The sequence below is a fragment of the Apis mellifera genome, linkage group LG7 (genome assembly GCF_003254395.2).
Source record: "Apis mellifera strain DH4 linkage group LG7, Amel_HAv3.1, whole genome shotgun sequence".
Taxonomy (NCBI): domain Eukaryota; kingdom Metazoa; phylum Arthropoda; class Insecta; order Hymenoptera; family Apidae; genus Apis; species Apis mellifera.
The window spans coordinates 2742324-2762638 of NC_037644.1; the positions used below are offsets into that span (position 1 = coordinate 2742324).

Sequence of the window (20315 nt, forward strand, 5' to 3'; positions counted from 1 at the left end):
ACCAACAGCTTCTTTAAAAAAAGGGTCCTCCCCCTTTCGAGGGGAAAACTTTCGATGCTATTCCACCTGCTTCTCTTCTAACCGAGCTAGACAAAGGAGAGACCTGTATTCCGTCGCAAGGTCGCTCGAAGATGATTGCACCAGTTGTCGATTTTCCTCGGTTCGTTACCTCCATTAATATATATACACACATCTTTTCCTCTCTCTCTTCTCTCCTCGTTTCCGTTGGACGACGAGCTCGGTCAACAATCGAAACGGACGATGTCGGCGAAACTGGAAAATACACGTTCGGGCGGACACAGACAGGGCCGATTCATCCGAATGTAAATATCGGCCAAACAACCGAACCCCCTCCCTACTTCTAAAAAAAGAGTAGGGAGACCATCCTGGCCGGTCGCCAATCGGTCCGGGACTCGATCAAGTTCACCTGGTTTTCAAAAAAAAAAGAAGAAACTTCCCCCTCTCCAACCATTTTCATCCCATCTCGTCTCATCTCATCTTTATTACCCGGCTCCCGGAGCTAGTATCTATCCTTTAAAGGGTCGTTCAGCCAATAGGGGTGGTTGGCCGAGTCTGCACCGAGGCGGCCCAAAGAAAACGAGCCGAGCCTCGTGGCACGTGGGAGGAAGAGGAGGAAGAGGAGGAAGAAGAGCAGCCCTCCTCGAGACGAGGAAGGAAGCGAGATAGTCGACGGTGGAGATCAGAATGGAGAGGGAGGATTGGAGGAGTGGGGAGAATGCAGGGCTGGGGGTTAGAGTGGCAGAAAGAGAAATGCGGAGAGTGGCGAGGGTCGCGAGGACGGGGTGGAAGTCGGGCTGAAGCTGCGAACGAACCCAGAATGGGAATCGGCACTCGAGAATGGGAAAAGGGGGAAAGCGTGTAGCGTGGAGAGAGTAGGTGGGGCAGGTGGCGCGGGGTTTGGGGCGGCGGTCGGTAGCTGTATTGATTCTCGGGCAGGTCAGGCTGGTGGGGGAGGCACGGTGGTGGGGGTGGCTGGTGGTTGGCGCGAAACACATCCCTGCCCGGCCGGAGCTAACGCAAAACATCAGCCTACAAATTGGCGAATTTCGTCCTCTCCCAACCTGTCTGCAATTCCGCCAACTTTTCTTCCCAGCCCGATTCCCGCCAGTTCTCTCCCTTCAATCCGATAAAACGTCTTCTATTATCCTCTCTCTCTTTTTCTGTTTTTTCCAACAACTTCAGAGTTGTTTAAATCGATATGTATGAGCGCGGTTACGGAAATACTTCCGCTTAGTTGGCAATAACGCGTCAACGAGGGGAGGGTAATTCGTTATCGATTCGACGATCGTGCAAAATCATCGGGCGAGAATTTTAAACGAGCATCCATTTCCTCCGAAATTATCCTCTGGATAATTTATAATAAATTATCCTTAGATCGAAATCGTCCATCTTTTTCTTTTTTTTCTCTCGGTAATTAAATTTGCATCGAAAGAGAGGCCTCCTTAAAAGATCGAATTACCCTTATGAAAAAAAACAGAAATTCATTAAACTGCCCGATGAAAAAAAAAAAGAGAGAAAGATCGGGCGGAAATACTCGTTAAGAAATGGCACGTAAATTAATTGCGATACCGCACGGGTTGTTTCACCTCGCCCACGTTGCTCTCTCTCCCCTCCCTTTCGCGAATAAATTATTCAGCTTGAAGTGTTCCGGAGTATTTCTGTCCCCCGCGAATTATCCGCCGATTATATCCAGAAAAATGAATAACGATGAAACGCGCGAATCTTTCGGGCGATCGATTGAATCAATAAATTGCGAAATATCTCTTCGATGAGGGAGGAAGAATCCTGTTCTCTCCTTTAATGGATAAGTTATTCTTCGGGAAGAATGGCGAGGAGAATCGTTTATTCCGCGGCGATGGATAGAGGTTGACCCTGGCAATTTCTCCTTGAATCTCTCTCGTGGCGGAGGGTTGTTTGCGATCCCCTCCTTCGCGCCGACTCTCTCTCAATATTGTTAACGCGCGGAGGGTTCAATTGCACGTGTCTACGTTCGATGTCTGTGTGCCTAGAGGGGCCGCTTCTGTATGAGTATATATATATATAATATATAATATATATACACATACACAAGCACGTAGCATTGGCTGGCGCCAGAAGGCCTTCATCGCCCGTTCCACCTGTTTGTGCCGGAGTTTTCCCCGCTTAGAAAGTTTCAGTGGCCAACAACAAAGTTGCCGGCTGGCCGAACTACTCCCGAATGACGTGCCGGATCGATACTTTGTAAGCCTCATAAATAAAGCCGCCACGCTCCGTGACTTGTTCGCCCTACCTTTCATCGTTCTATGCATAGCGTAGCACGGATGCATGTGTTCGCCACTTTGTTTCTAATTTATCCTTTTCCAACCGCCGAGAAGAAGTTGGAATCGTAATCGAGGAAAGAAAGAAGAGAAACGAGATCGATCGAGCGAGAAAGAAAGACGATGCCTTTGAAATGATCGGGAAGAGTTGGCGAAAAGAGCACGCGCTCGTGAACAAAAGTATCGATTGCCAATAAATTCCGCATACTCTCGTAGCCGGCAAAGCGTAAAGGTAGCCATTTCGTTCACGGTTCGCCAACTCACAATGGGTTTCCGCGTACAATCTCGGCTTCTATTCACATACACGCCGCGGTAAAATTAGCGGAGGTATACTCTCTCGCACGAGAGTAGACGCCGGACCGATGCGAACTTGCTCCAGATACCATCGATCCGTGAGATCGCGACGAGCCGAGCGCGAAAGATTCCTTTTTTCCTCTTCTTCTTCTCTCTTCTCTTCCCCTCTTCATCTTGGGAAAAGTGAGAGAGAAGGTTAATAAATTATCGGGAACAATTCGAACGCAAACGTTATGCAAATCGTTCGGATGTTTCCTCGTTGCGGAAAATTATACTGTCAAATTGTGCCGTTGAATTCAGAATTCGACGTAACATGGGATTTAACGAGAACGTTGGTAAACACATCGCGGACGATTATGCGTAACGACAGAAATTTCCCGAAATTTGTGCGTTTTCGAACGCATATTGTACGAAAATTTCAAATTGCTATTCAAGGTTATAATTATACTCGCGTAATAATGCGAATTTAATAATAACTTGTAATCTAATAGAGAAAAATTATGCAAAATCTGCGTTGAATAAATTGTTAGAGTTCGTTTCGACCTTTGGAATCGAGACACATGTGTCAACGCTCCGTACGTAGGACCCGCGCGTAGTTAAAATTCAGTTACGGAACGTCTTTCGAAACACAGTGGGCAGGATTCGCGTAGAAACGCGAAGATAACGAGTCTCGGTGAAAGAGAAAGCGAGAGGGCAAGTAGTGGGGATGCGAGAGAGGGAGAGAGAGAGAGAGAGAGAGAGAGAAAGGGCGACAGTTTATCGGGTATGCATCAACAAGCCACGTTTGCAATATTATCGTCGCTCGCGTGACGCTCCCGGTTTTCGAAGGCGGCTGCTCGTTGCCTAGGGTCTCGAGATAGGGGTCGTGGCAACGGAACGGATAAGGTGGGAGGAGGAGAGTTGCGAGGGGAGGTAGGATCGGATGGTCGGGCCGGGCGATAACCGGGGTCGGGGGGAGAGGGGAGAGAGGGGAAAGGTGGTCCGGCGAGTGGAGCGAGCGAGGAGGGAGTGGCGGATCGGGTGATCGGGCGGCGGTGTGTCGCGGGGAGGGCTGAGGGCCAGAGCCGGGAGCAGGGGCGGAGTGGGGGAGACGATTCCACGAAGATCACGGAGCACCAGTAGACGGCAGCACTGCGGGCCGCGCGTATCGCAGTTCGTGTCTGATCATCTGCGCGCTTTTGTCTCCACACTGGTCGACTTGCCGTCGTCGTCTCGAGGGTGAACGTGCCCCCACCCTCTCTCGGCTTACCCCACCCCGAAGATTTTCTATTGTTGCCGCCGTGTCGTATCGGCGCGTACGGGTAGTGACGCTTTCGTGCCGGCGTTTATCCGTTGGTTCCGTGCTTTTTCTCTGGTTCCGAGTAATAACCGGAAATAGGAATAGTGTTGTTCGCACTGGTTCAGAAACAGGAGAAGCGGTGCCCCGCAGCGAAGCCGATGGGAAAAATATAGGATAAAAAAAGGATCGAGAGTGGGGATCTCCGGAGGGAGAAGGAAAAAAAAGGAAAGGAAAAAAGGTGATACTGTGAGGAAGCCGTCGGAGCTGGTTCTCGAAAAAGGAAGCTCAACGATACGCGCGGTGTCGCGATTCGCAGTCGCTTTGCCGTGAAGTTTGCTACGCGTCCTTGAGGCACGCGAACATCGTGTATGTGTGTTGCGAGTTGCGACGAAAATTGACCGGTTCGGTTCGTTGGACGCGTGTAATGGGCAGGGGCTCGAATATTCGGAGTCGAGAGTTTCGTTCGAACCGTTTAATCTGACTTTGTGCTCCCTTTGTCGAGTTTGACACAGTTCAAGTGTTTCTCGAGTCGCGTCGACTCTGTCCAGCCATATTTGACGCGAATGCTTTCACGCTGATATCCAAAGTTATTCGGCTCGTGTTCAAAACGGTGTGTGAGTGTTTTCGAATCGCGATAAATCTTCCGGGAGACGCGCGTGAAAGAAATTGTAATTTACGCGATAGATGCGAGTTGCGAGTGAAATGCGCCTCGAATTGGCAACATTCCCAGACGCAGTGTTCCCTAACGATGCCGCCGCGTTTCTAACCGAACGCGATACGCCGGTCGAACGTTTTAAACGGAATTTACTAATTATTTCAAGCTCGATTTACCTTCGAGCTCTCGAGAGCTAAACGGGTACGGAATCGTAGAATATTTCGAAGGGTTTGCTCTCGTTAAATATCCGAGTGTCGTCGCATCGGGTATCAAGAGAGATCAAGATCCGTATCGATATGTGAGGCTCGTAGCGAGAGAGAATCGTTCGATCGATGTTGCCAGCTCCGCTTCGAAGGACGAGTGAACATCGAGAATGATCGTTACAGTGAAAAAAACACGTCGCATTTCAAGTGGAGGATTTTACACAGAATCGTGAGAGGAGGTGGGTGTATATGTATGTATATATATATATATATATATACACATATATATATATACATATATCGGTTTCTCGTGACGCGTCACGCGCGATTTTAATTCTAACCTCGACGGTCGATGAATGATTGTGTGCTGTGTCAAGTAAAGTGAAAGTCAAGCGCGACGGACGGCCATATTTCATGGATAAACGTGCACCATAGTGACCGGCTCGAACTGGTTACAATCCCACGGTTCCAACGCCACGAGACGTAAGTGTTTCATCGCTAAAGATTCACTCTGATTACCACCTCCGCGTTTAATAGCAGATTTAATACGATTTCCTTATCAACTCGCTCGGAAAATAGAACGTGATTCTACTTCAACTTTGTACGAGTTGAACACGGTTTGTCGGTAACTAGGAACGATTCCTTTTTTATCTTTTGAAACTTTCTTACCGTTACGCCGTTTAAATTTATATCATCCGAATATCATTTTATTTTTGATTTGATTATTTGTGGATAAAAATTTTAATATTTTTCTCAAGCCAAGAATACCGAGTACAATGTTTTTTTCGCTAAATGTTCGATTTTATCTTTAATAGCAAAAATACGAGAAGAAATGTTTCGATGTAATATTTTTCGCTTCGTTGCGTTCAAGAAAAATCCTCGAATGAATATCGACGATTGTCACCGTTCATTTCATAGTTTTGATCAAACGTTAGACGAAAATTCCAGAAATTGCTTCTCTTTTTGAATCTTACGCATTCTCGTTTGAAAATCATTTTGAATTTAACACCATCGCATTACAATTCTTCGCATATATTCACGGATGACTGATATCGAAAGAAATTTAACAGCAAAAAACAACGAGGAGAAGGCAGTTTTATAAAAGATACTGGGAAAATACGTGGAGAGAAACGATAAAAGCGCTTGCTCTTCTCGTCGAACGTCACGAATCGATGGTTGATTCCATTATTCTTTTCTATCCTTTCTCCTGCCAGTTTTTTTTTATTTTTTCATCTCGTCTACACGCGTAACATGATTAACGAGACCAAAATTTTCTCGTGACGCGAGCAGAAATACAATGAGAGGGAAAAATCACGAATTCGATCGTGATTCGAAATACGCCATTTATCAAAAGTTTCTCGAATCTCGAGCCTTCGAGGGAAAGGCAAGGGGGGAGAAAAAAAATATCCATGCTTTTCTCGTACGAAAGTTTGCTTTCGAAAGAAACAACTTTGAAAGTCTGTCGACTGTCGGTGTGTACTTGAGACACGGCAGGCATTTATCGTGCCTCTGGATAATGTATGCGAACTTACAAGCCGGTATAACTCGTAGAAACTGATGTCGTTCGAGAACATACCGCTTCCGCATCAATTCAAAGAGAATTGCGTAAACGTTTGCCAACTCGATCCTAAGATTTCCAAGCTTTAAACATTTTCTATTTAAAAGAATCGTCCATTTATTATCAAGTCAAGGATGAAATAATTCACGCACCATCTGAAATTAATATTGAAAATAAAAAAACATATATAAGCACAAGATTCCAAATAACAAAGAACGTTTAATTGAAAGATACACGCGTAAAGAGAAAAAGCATCTTTCCAGAGGAGAAATTCAAGGACCCTTTTCCTTATTGACACGCGTGTATAAACTTTTGAACGTTAATGTAGGAGATCCTTTATATCGACGCGTGGGAAGGAGAATGAGACGAGGCGAGAAAAGGAAAAGGAAAGCGAGATGGTGGAAGAGTGGGTGATGGGAAAGAGCGAAAGGGTGGGTGCGCGAACGAGGAGGTGCAAGAGAGACGGACAGAGGGGAAAGGGGGGAGTGGAAGAGGAAGAGAGACGAATGGAAGGGAAAATGAATTCTCGTTGGCAGTCAGATAACCCGGGGTACGATCGATCGGAATATCTGCCGGTCCGTTGGCGTTACACACACCGCTTACATAGAAACGCGCTTATATATAGAACATCGGCCATGTGCCGAGAGAGGCGAGCGCAGCGCGCATACGTACCTACCTACATACATACATACATACATATGTACGAATGTCTACATAAACGCGTCTGCCTGCTGCGTCTCTTTGCGAACGACGGGACGCGTGTACTATTCATGAATGCGTATACAGGGTGGCGCGATTTAACCGCGTCGCCACTTTTCAAAGAATCATAGAAACGAAACTTTTTCTCCACCACTTGCTGGATTACTTTTTCCTTTTATTCTTCCGAATCGTTTATCTTCAACGCGTCTCGATTATTAATTATATTACAATTTTGAGACGGTTAATCGTATAATCGTGAAATGAGAAATATTGATTTATTAAATAATCTTAGGGTAAAAAATAATTTCGAATCTTATTTAGAACGATAGAAGCAATTCAGCTTGAACCTTTTTTTAGCAAAGAGCCTCGAATTGGAACTGAAAGTTATTCTTCCATATAACGTGGTATAAGCGTGAATTTTTCACGCAGAAATTTTTAGTTTTTCCCGTTATATCCTCCCGGTAAATAGGACGTTATATTTTTAAATTCATCTACAAATAGCAATAATTCTGTTATTCCCAGATATTCTCCTTTAGACACCAGTTAGTCTAATCCAAAATAATTCATAGACGGACGATAATATTCGATAATGAATTTACCCTCTCACCCTTTTCTCTAATAATTTGTAAAAATTCTCGAAATAAGAGTCAATTGGCAAAATCGATCGGGGGAGGAACGATGATGGAATTATTCGCCCGTCTGGAAAGTTTGCGCGAATCGAATTCTCGGCGAGATCCGAGCACCGAGGATAGCAGAGTGTGCTAATGGGCGTGAATACGCGACTGTTATCAGCCGTTGTCACTTATCGCGCGTCAAGGTACGAACAGACGGAGATCCCTTCTGACTGTCAATACCTCATCGAGATACTTGACTTGCATGCGAGTCAAGTATGCGCATAGATAAAACGAGAGCCACGTCGACCCACGTATATCTCCCGTGCAGTGGTTATTGTCGCATGTCAAAGTCGAGTAAAGTCGATACGTCGTTCACGATCGGATAAATAATTTCTTCGTTCTTTTTCGCGGACCAATTTTTTTTTCCCCTCGATCGTGAGAGGGGAAAAAATTAATAAAGGAAGGAAATTGAGAAAGGTGGAATCGGAGGATGAAATTGAGGGCAAAGTGCGAGCGATGAAAAATAGGGGGAAAAAAGGTATTTCGTCGAGATTTCTGAGGTAGGATAAAATGACGGAGGGGGAAGAGGAGTCTGTAGCATGGGTGGACCAGTTTTACAGGAGGGCAGGAAAGAGCGTAACCGGTATCCCCGAGAAACCGGTTGGCCACGAAGGTGGGCGGTAAAAATTGGTAAACAAGCGAGGCTGGCTAGCTTTATCGTACCACCCTTCGTGTCTGCATCGCGCTATCGATCAAAAGTTTGGCCGTAGCGTATCGTGAAACGTTGCAAAATGGAGCGTGAACGTTTCGATCGCTCCTAAAGTTTCAATCCACGTAGGAGAATAGAGTAGCGGGTCATTGGCTACTTCTAACAAGTCGATTTGTATTTGGCACATTTACGATTCAAGTTTTATTCGACGACGCGTTTAACCTTTTAATTTTATTTTTTTTTTTTTTTTAATATTTTCGAATTTTTAAATGGATTAATCCTCCAAGATTCCAAGATTATTTCAATTTCGGAATATTAATCGAAGAATAAAATTAAATGAATTATCTCGTGTGTAAATTGAAGCGAAAGTAGTATCATAATCTACGAAGGAGCTAGTTATAGAGTTGATTACACGCCAAGAAGATTGTTACAACTCGTTCACCCTAATTCTCTGGCCAGTCGAGTCGTTGTCTGAAAATAAATTGCGATTTTTTTTATCAAAACGTTTATTTATTTACACAACATATCAAGTTAAAACAATCGAATCACGTCGAATACACGATGCTGTAAAATTAAGAAGCTCCGGTTAATAGCACAGTTCGCGCTTGTTGATCTTTCCCAATTACACGGGTAACCACTTAAAGCACACTCATACGCCGCATTTCATCGTCGGTGCACACTTTCGACTTTCCGTGTACCACCCATTAATTAGATTAGCATATGCCGGAAAAAGGTGCTGTCTGCCTGTATCCGCCTGCGGCGACGATATCACTGGCGGAGGTTACCCGTTAATGGCATTATGAGATCATCCGTGAGCAACGCTCCGCCTAGAGTGCACACATCCCTCCACACGGTTACAATGCTCTCTTATGCGCCACTTTTATCGTTATCGAATCTGTTTACCACCCTCCACGAGTGTATATACATATACACACACTCGCGCCAAAATTTTATCCCATCGAGTCTCTATATTTTCAATTTTCTTTTTATCATTCCAACAATTCGAATCGTTAAAAAAAATGGCAATAAATCATCGAGGAATCGATAACGTGTTGTTGGATATATATATATATATATATATATACGAGCGACGAAACATCAATAATTTGGCCGTCCGGGATTCCACGGTCGGCCCACTTATTCCGCATTCTTGGTACGGGTATCCAAGAGTCGACCCTACGCCACTGGCGCACCAACGACGACACAAAGCCCGGAGCGACGGCGCAAACTATTTATTTCATGAGCTTCCCCCCACCTCCTTCCTCCCTCCACCCTCCCCCCGCGCGCGGACGACCGACCGCCTCCCCTTTTAATGCCTGGCTGTGTATACACGAGTCGTAGATCACCGGCCGGTGCTACATAAGGGGAAGCGGTCGGTATGCGAGGAAGGCAGATGCGGGGGACTACACATAAGGGGGCACATAATGTGCGTGGCCATGTGCATCCGGCGGAATGCGACGGCCTAGGTGAAATGTCTGGTCCCGTGCCAGAGACTTTAACCTCGATTCACAATAAAACAGGCTGGAATCTTCTTTTCTGGCATCGAGGCTAGGAGGGAGGGAGGGAGGGAGGTCGTCGCGAATCTGTCCCAGGCATATTCTTTCAACCCGTGTTGCCGAAGGGAAACGAGAGCCGCGTGGAAAAAATAGGGTTATGGATACACACGAATAATGCTTCCCGTCCAGGCTATTCGCATCGATCGATAATACTCCTCCTCCTTCTTCTTTCTATCTGCGTCTCTCTCTCTCTCTCGGTGCTCGTCGAAACCCGATGGAACGAATATCGAGCCGCTTCGAAACTCGAGAGTTGGCCGTTCAAAGTCCTCTTATCAGAGGCAATCTCATCGGAGGCAATTCCCGATCACCTTTTCGTATATTCACGACCTACACCGGCTTTTAATTTCTCTTGAGGCGGTCTATCTATCCATCTCTCTCTCTCTCTCTCTCTCTCTTCCCTCGAGTCTCGAGAATATTCGCCGATAATCCAGCCGCGCGTATCCTTTCCACGCTCGTAAATTCGCCTACGTCCCGCCTTCTTTCTTATTTCCTTCCTCGCTCTATCCGTCGCGCTCTACACAACGGTCGCCTCGACCGTTTTTTGTCGCGCGCTGTTGCGGCGGCCGAGAGAGAGACGGGAAAAACGCTTGCACGAATATTCGAATATTGTTGTTCCGTTAAAAGGAAGTTTTTAACGACGAATTTTTACACGATTTTTCTTTTCTTTCTTTCTTTTTAGAAACACATCTACTCTCTTCGCGAACTACTTCTATATTTCGGTATTAGGATTTGCTCGGATCACCCTGTATACGGAACGCTGCGAACGCGGCGTTTATCTCTAGTACCGTCCGCGCTGTCGCGTTTATCTACGGTAATAAATGCGCCGGTTGAACAAAGACGCGCGGACCGCCTGAACCCCGTTTATTCGCAACCCTGTCCAAGTTAGCCTCGTCGCGTGACTTTACGACCGGGAACAAATGGGGCCAGACTGACGTTACGATCATGCATCCTTCGCAGGGAAATATAGGCGTAGCGGAGGAATGCTTCTGAACAGAGGATACTTTATTCGAGGATTTTATACCGTTAATTTTCATCGTTTAATTTTCCAATGTAATATCGGATGGTTGAGCTTGTCTTTCCTTCTTGTGTGTTCCAGCCGAGACCTGGAAGGAGGCCCCGAGGACGTCCTGGGAACGCCACACAGTTGCACACAGCGCCTAGGATACAAAGCCCTATTTCTCAGCATCTCGAGAAAGGTAGGCACCTCCGAACACTCGATTTCGAGTCGAAAAATTTTTACTCGCTGATTCTAATGATTTTAAAATAGGAAAAGATTGCTATTATTGTATTAAAATGTTAATTAAAACAATCAACTATTCAAAGAGTATTCCAAGAATTCTTCGAATTCGATTTCCATTTATGTTTTATCTTCCGCATAGCAATCTTTTTCAAACTATTTCGAAAACTAAGTTCTCGATCACGAATTATATAAAAACAAAAAGATTCGTCGAAACGAAAAATTCATTTTCTAACAAATATTTACCAAAATCGATTTATCTAACGAGTGACGAAGTGGAATCGTAACAAAGGATAAGATTTTCGACCGTGGAGAAGAGATTCATTGATTAAACTGGTGGAGAGTAGAGAGAGAGAGTAGAGGGATGGAATTAGGGCTTAAAGTGCATCGCCCCTCCGGGGACGTATCCTCCCCGAGGGGGGCTACGTGTATAGAAAAAAGAGCAGGCCGTGAAAGGGAAAGGAGAAGTTAAGGGCGGAGGGATAGAGGGGCGAAAAAAAGGTTGAGTGGGAAGGATGGGAAAGATATCTGGCAGGGAGGCGCGCCAAGGGGAATAAATGATTCGAGGAACTATAAGGAGAACCGGTCCACAAACAAAAGACTCGTTGCCAGGTCTGGTTGAATCTCTGGTTTTAAGGGACGAGGAGGAGGAGGAGGCATGAAGGGAAGGAATCGTAGGAGGGATTTGAGCTAGGAAGGAAGTGCTGACTCTCGATGTTGATGGAACGAAATTGTGGGATTCTGAACCTTTTGTCCGAAACAAACACTTCTTCTCCGTCCATCCTCTTTTTATTTTCTTATTATCTCTCGAACCTTCAACGCCATTGTTATTTCCACCGTTATTACGTAAGATCGTGTAAAGTTAAAAATAAATATTCCGACGAGCACCATCTTTTTCTCGCAAATAACAGTTCGAGACTGAATTATTATTTGATATTTTTAAACTTTCCATTAACTCGAGGATCGATAATTAGATAGATAGAATCGTATCTTCGATCTATTTGCAACGAGGTATTATTTATAAATCCGATAATTGAATCTGTCGAAAAAAAAAAAACAAAAAGCTCAGTTATGCGTCAGATTATCCGAATTGTTAATATATCGGCGCCCAATTTTACCCTTATCCTTAATGAATTAAAATTAAATCAATCAAGGAGGCGCTTTCGTATTCTTGGCTTAGCTCCCTCTTCGAATAATTGACGCGCTGTCCCGTATTTTAAACGTCAAATTTAAACCGCGACAAAACCCGTGCTCGCGAAATTTCGATCGGTAATCCGATTTTCGTCGCGGCATTGCTCCCCAAATTACGGGGATACAGCGGTATATTTGTCAACGGAAATTGGCCCGTACAATACGATTCCACCCGCCGTCCAGGAAATTAACGAAAGGCCACCGAAGCCGGACACCATTTCCCCTCCCCCCTTCCTCCTCTGTCTGTCCCTTTTTGCTCGAGCAAAAACGATTATCGGCGAAATTCTATTTTCAAATCTCGGGCCGTGTTCGCCGGACAGTTTCTAAATCGGTAAGATTATTTATCCAACGGTTGAAATTATCTATTCATAGCCATTGAGGAATAAATTTCATTCTGTTGTTTAACCGCTTGGCACATTGTCATTGACGCGTTGGCTTACTATACACCAGCCGTGCTGTTACTTAATCTCTTGAAATAAACTTGAATGTAAATTTTAAATAACTTTGTCGCATAAAAAAGTACTATTCAATAATAATGACAACAACGCGATTTGCAATTGTGAACCTGAGAACTAAGCGAATGTAGTATACGAAATAAATAATTGATTGTTGAGTAAACCAAGTAAGTAAAATGGGAATATGATATGATGAGGTAAGAAAAAGAGAGAAATAATTAGCATTTTCTTCATCATCGAAGAACAGAAAGAATCCTTAATTATAATTCAATGTTGATATACGCTGTCACGCGGAAAAATATAAAGTATCTCTTCTCCCGGATAATTTCAAGAAAACGAAAAATTTCATTTTTCTAAATGAATATTTAATCGATTTATACGATGCTTGTCACTTGTCGTTCGAAGATAGTAGATTATTAGAAGAAGAGAAAGAAAAGATAGAGGCAATTCTGGTGTCTGTCTGAGAACCAGTGACTTCTTTTTTCCTTTTCCATTCCCAGAGCAAGAAACAGCAGGAAGTCTAAAGAGCGCCGAGTGCATCGCAAAAGTCCCCTTACGTCACCCGGTCAAATATAGCCGAGTCGATTGCTCTTCTATTTCTCCATCCCCGTTTCCTCCGTGTCCACTCGAGCAGCCTCTAGAGCACTTGGCCGTGCACCGTGATCGCCTCTAAACCCATCGAAAGCGTCCATGCGAAAACTCGTTTCAATGATCCAAGTCCAACGATGGGATTCCTTCGATTTCGTCCGTATATCGATTTCCTATAATCCTATAAGAAGGATTAATTTCTTTCGTAAGAATCGTCGTAACGTAATATTCAATGTTTTGAAAAATCGAAAAGAAAATTAAATCAAATCGATGGAGTAGGAATTTTTACTCGATGAAAATTCTCGACATTGTAATTCGTCGCAGGATCGAAAAGTCGAGGAGGAAGAAAGGAAAGGGAGAGAGAAGAAGAATGGAATTTCGAGTTGCATCGGGCTCCTCTCGCCGCGTGGAAAGGCAAAGAAATTTATGCGATCGTTCCAGGAACTTATCCACGAGCAGTTTCACGAGCAGCAAAAGATTTCAAAAGCAACGATCTTTCTTTCCACGAGGTATATACGAGGTGGCGGTGGTGGAGGCACGCGCTAATAAAGTAACGAGGGGGCCCCTTTGAAGTGCGTCGCTGCAATTCCTCGCCTCGCCCCGTCGCTTTCTTCTCTCTCTCCCCCCTCCCTCCCTCTTTTTCTCCCTCCAAAAATAAACGCGCCGCGTAAAACGCGAACCGGATGACACGTTGCTGAAAATACAACCGCGCCGAGGCCGCTGCCCGTTCGTTTTCTCACGAAAGCGATGATACTTGGTCGTGGTGATCCTCTCTGAAATTCTGGAGAGGGGGAGAGGGAAGAAGTAATTAAGTTTCGTTGTGTGAATTCAGAAGGAAATGATAATCGTTGTTCTTCCCTTTGAAATAAATAAAAATATAAAAATAACGCTTATTTAATCGAGTTGCGATGAAAGTTTGAGGTTAAGTTTGAAGCGAGAAGGAAGAATTTGTTCGTAATTTAATAAATTTCAAAGCCTTTTTGTTTTTCCAACTCTTAGAACTTTTCCCCATGTATAAAAAACGTATTTCGATGCTAAATTTTGTGCGTACTTTTATTAAAAAAAAAAAAAAGTTCGTCTCGTCGCGGGAATTTCTTTCGCGCAATTAATTTCTTACGGTCGGATGCTCGGTCGGTAAAGCGAATTGCAATTATGCAAAAAGCGCGGCAAATCCGAGTTGAATAAGAAGAGCTCGGTTGCGAGTGCGGTGGAAAGTGAAGGGAGGGGAGGAGGAGGAGGGGGGATTAGGAACAGATCGCACGAGAAACGAGATTGATAGGAGGTTACCGGTTGTACGTGTGGGTCGCTTGGCAACCTACCAATCCCGCCAAGTCGTCGACACACTTGTTCCTTCTTCTCCTTCCTTCTCTCCTCGTCTGCCAACTTTTCAAAGTCGAACTTCTACCACTACTATTACTCGGCTTCCTCGTACTCGGGTCGAAGGAAAGAAGAAATGTCGTTGCGCGAGCAGCATTCAAAGAGATCGTGCCGTGAGAACCGAGAAGAAGGTTGAGCGTATATCCCCTGGGAATATAAGTAAATCGAGATTTATCGAAGGAGCGAGAGGCGTGTTCGTTAAGGAACGATACTCCTTTGCCACGAGTGGATCCAGAACCCAGTATTTCGAATCGGTAATTTTCTCGGTGATAATAATATATATCTAGATCGATGCGATTCGCAGCAGATTATTTCGAAACAACGACGGATGAATAAGGAAAGTGTGTTGAAGCATTCGAGTTTTTCGATATAATTTTTTTATGCGTACACGTGTGCACGTACACTTTATACAGATATATATATATATATATATATATACGTGTGGAACGAGGGCACGTTGCGTGCGACAGATTAAAGCATCGTTGAACAGCACGTGGGCGGTCTACCATATTCCCGTAATATATGCATTTAACATTAGGCGCGCTGCGTATGCACGAATCGCGAGCGCGTCTAGCGAGCCACATGTCGACATAGCCCCATCTGTTAACCAATGGACGCTGTTGTGTAGCCTGTAAATGGGCTGGAAAAAGCTGTCTGGCCAAAATACACACATTTTCGTCCTGTCACGAACTTTATCTTAACTATCCCCGGACTATATATATATATATATATATATATATATATATATATATATATATATACGAGTAAATATCGCGTTTTATCCTCGAAAATTTATCGATTGTCCAGAAGAGAAGAGTAAATGGAAGAAACGTTGTGCGTGTTTCTTTCTCTTTACAATTTGTTGGAGAATAGAAAAACGGTCGAGTTTTAATTCGTGGTTTCGGGAAATCGGTTGCGAGAGTTGAACGCGTAGGAAACGTCGTTCGACGAATGCATAATTTCGAGATCGATATCAGCCGTGTTGGCATACGCGTCCACGTATGCGCAGTTGCGCAACATCGTATGGAACGGCAAAAGGGAGAGAGAGAGAGAGAGACAGAGGTTTTGCATTGCTTGACCCGCATGGATACACCGGCATCGGTGTAAGAGACGAGCCTCGACTTTTGAATGAACCCGGAGTCAGTGACTCATTCTCCCGATCGCTTCAACACGTAAGACGATCTATCGCGCAGGCGCATCGCGCACCCTTCCTACCGGAAATTCTCGAATTGTTCCGTTTAAAATTTTACAAAGTTTTTTCTCATCAGAATTGTAGGACAGTGCAATCTAAATCTAAAATATTTTAACATTACACAGGTTTTTATTTTGCAATATCAAAGTTTTTTTTCCAAATAAAAATTTATCTTTTTTCAATTTAAAGAACTTTTGATGTACACATTTATTTATACATACATATGTATAGAGAGGGAGTATTAAAATGTTGCAAGTTTAACAAGTAATTTAAAAATTTATTCGCGCAAATCCCAAACCCAGCGTTTAGGTGATTCTAAATTAAAATAAATAGTGGCGATTGTACGGATCGTTTGACCCGGATACCTATAGCCCCCCCTCTCCCCCGCGCAAGAGAGACGAGCGCAAACACGGTTGCACGTTAAATTAAAAGTCTGAATTTAATGATGCGGCCGAGTATTGATTTGCAAGTTGAATGCGCACCGCGCTATTTACACGTCGCATTCGAGTTTCCCACCATTTTTTCGCCTGGCGGCGCGCACGAGATTAATCCATCGATCGGCTGGAAATTCTCCGCTCGTTGCGCGGACGTTGCACATCCCTCCCTCCCCCTCCAAGAGGAAATTTCGTTCGTAGCATCATACCGAACAAATTTCTTCCCACGAATAATTCTCGATAAATTTTTACACTTTTAACGTCCATGAATTCTTCGCATATATCGTTTGCTTGTCCATTATTCCGTTGAAATGTCTATAATATAATATTTGTTCTCGAGAGGAGAAAAGAAAAAATCTACGAATCTTTTTTTTTTCGAAAAGGTGTTTCGGATAAAAAGATACATTATACACAGTATTAATAATTTTTTTTTTAGAGATTGATAATCAACATTAATTTTTATTAAATCTACGAATCTTTTTTTTCGAAAAGATGTTTCGGATAAAAAGATACGTTATATATAATATTAATAATTTTTTTTTTAGAGATTGATCAGTCAATATTAATTTTTATTGCATTAATCGATGCAGTTTACGAAAAAAAAATAAATATAATTCGTAATAATTAAAAAAAAAATTGGCAAAGTTCCTCCGCGGCGATGAACTCTTGCACAGAGGGCAAGAGTTTTGTTTGTACACAAGAGATGTTCGTTTAATTAGCCGGCAATATCCGTTTTACTTGAAACTCGCCTGTTTCGAACCCACTCGAGTGCACAACTCGAATAATAATCATTGCCAACCGAGACTAACTTTCGTCCGTTTCGAGAACTTTGCCTTCATAGTACCGAAATCGAAATTTCCACGAAAACACTTTGATCACATTGTTCGTGATATATCTTTCATCGTTCTTACGAAGAATCGCCAAAATTATTGTACAAATTAAATACTTCGAACCAACACAAATCTTAAATAAACGTATTCGTAATCAACAATTATTTAAACATCCATTACTTTTATATACACAATATCTTCACAATTTTCCTTTATCGATCATTATACCAGGAGATTAATTGCCTTTCGTCCGTGATATATCTTTCATTGTTTCGAAGAATTACCAAAATTATTATTACAAATTAAATACTTCGAGCCAACACAAATCTTATAAATAAACGTATTCGTAATCAACAATTATTTAAACATCCATTACTTTTATATATACATACATATACATACATATATATATACATATCACAATTTTCTTTTATCGATCATTATACCAGAAGATTAATTGTCTTTCGTTTGTGATATATCTTTCATCGTTCTTACGAAGAATCGCCAAAATTATTATTACAAATTAAATACTTGGAGCCAACACAAATCTTATAAATAAACGTATTCCTAATCAACCCAATTATTTAAACATCCATTACTTTTATATATACATATATATACTTTTATATACATATATATATACATATCTTCACAATTTTTCTTTATCGATCATTATACTAGGAGATTAATTGCCTTTCGTCCGTGATATATCTTTCATCGTTTCGAAGAATCACCAAAATTATTATTACAAATTAAATATTTCAAGCCAATACAAATCTTATAAATAAACGTATTCCTAATCAACAATTACAATTACAATTTACAACCTAACAATTATTTATATATAAAACATCCATTACTTTTATATATACATATCACAATTTTCCTTTATCGATCATTATACCAGGAGATTAATTGCCTTTCGTCCGTGATATATCTTTCATCGTTCTTACGAAGAATCGCCAAAATTATTATTACAAATTAAATACTTCGAGCCAACACAAATCTTATAAATAAATGTATTCCTAATCAACAATTATTTATATATAAAACATCTATTACTTTTATATATATACATATATATATACACATATTTTTATATATATATATATACATATATATATATATATACACATATTTTTATATATATATATATATACATATATATACATACAATATCTTCACAATTTTCCTTTATCGATCATTATAGTATATCGATCATATACCCATATATATATCAGGAGATTAATTGCCTTTCGTCCGTGATATCTTTCGAAGAATCACCAAAATTATTATTACAAATTAAATACTTGGAACCAACACAAATCTTATAAATAAACGTATTCCTAATCAACAATTATTTATATATAAAACATCCATTACTTTTATATACACAATATCTTCACAATTTTTATCGATCATTATACCAGGAGATTAATTGCCTTTCGGATTCGCAAGGTTGAGAGCAGTTTTCCACTGGGTGATCGATCTGCCGGATTTTTACGAGCCTTTCGCGAGATCCCTTGGTCTTCGGGTGCTTTTAAGGGATCGTAAAGAGCGTCGGATGCTCTATCCTTTTCGCCGCGCTGGCTCTCGAGCTCTCCCTCTCCCTCTGCCGGGGAATTTTATCGCGGATCGATCGAGGAGGAGGAGGAGTGGAGGGGGGAGCGAGCGCCTTCGCGCTACGAATATTGATGACGCGGACGGTTTGGGATCGTTGGTCGGGCGGCAAGGAGCAGCCAGGGACGTAAGGTTGGAGCTCCATTCTCGATCGATCTCGACTGCCGACTCCTCCTAACCTCCATTTCCGAGCAGCCAGCTGGAATTGTATCCTTTATCTCCTTTAACCCGTCGAAATTTCCGCAGACGTGTGTTTGGAATTAGGAGAGCATGATTTTCTTCCGATTAAATATCGTCTCTTCTTTCAATATTCTTCTCACTATGTTATTTCTTGTACACTCGATTCGTATAAATCGTTTCCAGTTTTAAACGACGAGTTAAATCGAGAAGTTTTGTTTTATAAATGTATAAAATTATTGTTCCTTTTTCCTTTCTCTTCTTAATATAAATTTAAATTCTTATTAAAATTTAAATATTTAAATTTAATCAAATTATTATTTAAATTTAAATTCTTCTTCTTATTTCACATTACTCGTATCGTTTGATCGACACTTGTTGCGAGATAAAACATAAAAATTCATCATTCGTGAAAAAATCAGGAGCATGAAAAATCCTTGAGCTGATGATTCGCGCCAGGATTTTTCTTTATCGGTCAGAGGAAAGGATTCGAAGGTTCTCGTAGTCGTGAAAGAGGAGAAGCCATCTCTGCTCGCGCAATCCTTGGGTTACGACTTCTCGATCCCCGTGGCTCTCCTCGGGGATGTGGATGTGGATGTGTTGGTGTGTGTCTGGAAATAGTTACCTCGGAGCCTCGTTGCGTCCAACTTTGCTTGGAGAAAACTTTTTCCCCGAGTAAGTACTAGTTCCTTCCTTCGTTTCTTCGTTTCTTCCTTCGATCCTGGAATGTGCGACGCAAACATTTTTCTCGACTCTTTATGACGCTTCTATTTCTTTATACTGATTTATCCTCGAGGATTTATATCTGGCCCATTCGAACGAAATTATTATACAGTTGTTACTTAACTTTATTCTTTATCCATAACCCTTTTCTTTTTTTTTTTTTAATTTTCTCACGTTACATTATTATTACTTGAAATATTCAGATTTTATTGAATATTTCGTTTAAATTTATAAATTTATATTCAACTTTATTCTTTATATTTGATACTGCTTTCGTTCGATTTATCCGTAACCTTTTCTTTTTTTTTTAAATTTTCTCACGTTACATTATTATTACTTGAAATATTCAAATTTTATTGAATATTTCGTTTAAATTTATAAATTTATATTCAACTTTATTCTTTATACTTGATACGTAACCCTTTTCTTTTTTTTTTTTAAATTTTCTCACGTTACATTATTATTACTTGAAATATTCAGATTTTATTGAATATTTCGTTTAAATTTATAAATTTATATTCAACTTTATTCTTTATACTTGATATTGCTTTCGTTCGATTTATCCATAACCCTTTTTTTTTTTAAATTTTCTCACGTTACATTATT

General features: G+C 41.8%; 1 protein-coding gene across 4 annotated transcripts in view; it reads left to right on the forward strand.

Annotated features, from left to right (window-relative positions):
* The window catches only part of LOC408944 (probable JmjC domain-containing histone demethylation protein 2C), a 254311-nt gene that overhangs the window by 63175 nt on the left and 170821 nt on the right, over nucleotides 1–20315 (forward strand). For all 4 annotated transcript variants that reach the window (XM_026441946.1, XM_026441945.1, XM_006560130.3 and 1 more), the window contains exon 7: nucleotides 10982–11081. In XM_026441946.1, coding sequence (XP_026297731.1) covers nucleotides 10982–11081 — 100 coding nt within the window. The remainder of the gene's footprint in view (nucleotides 1–10981; nucleotides 11082–20315) is intronic.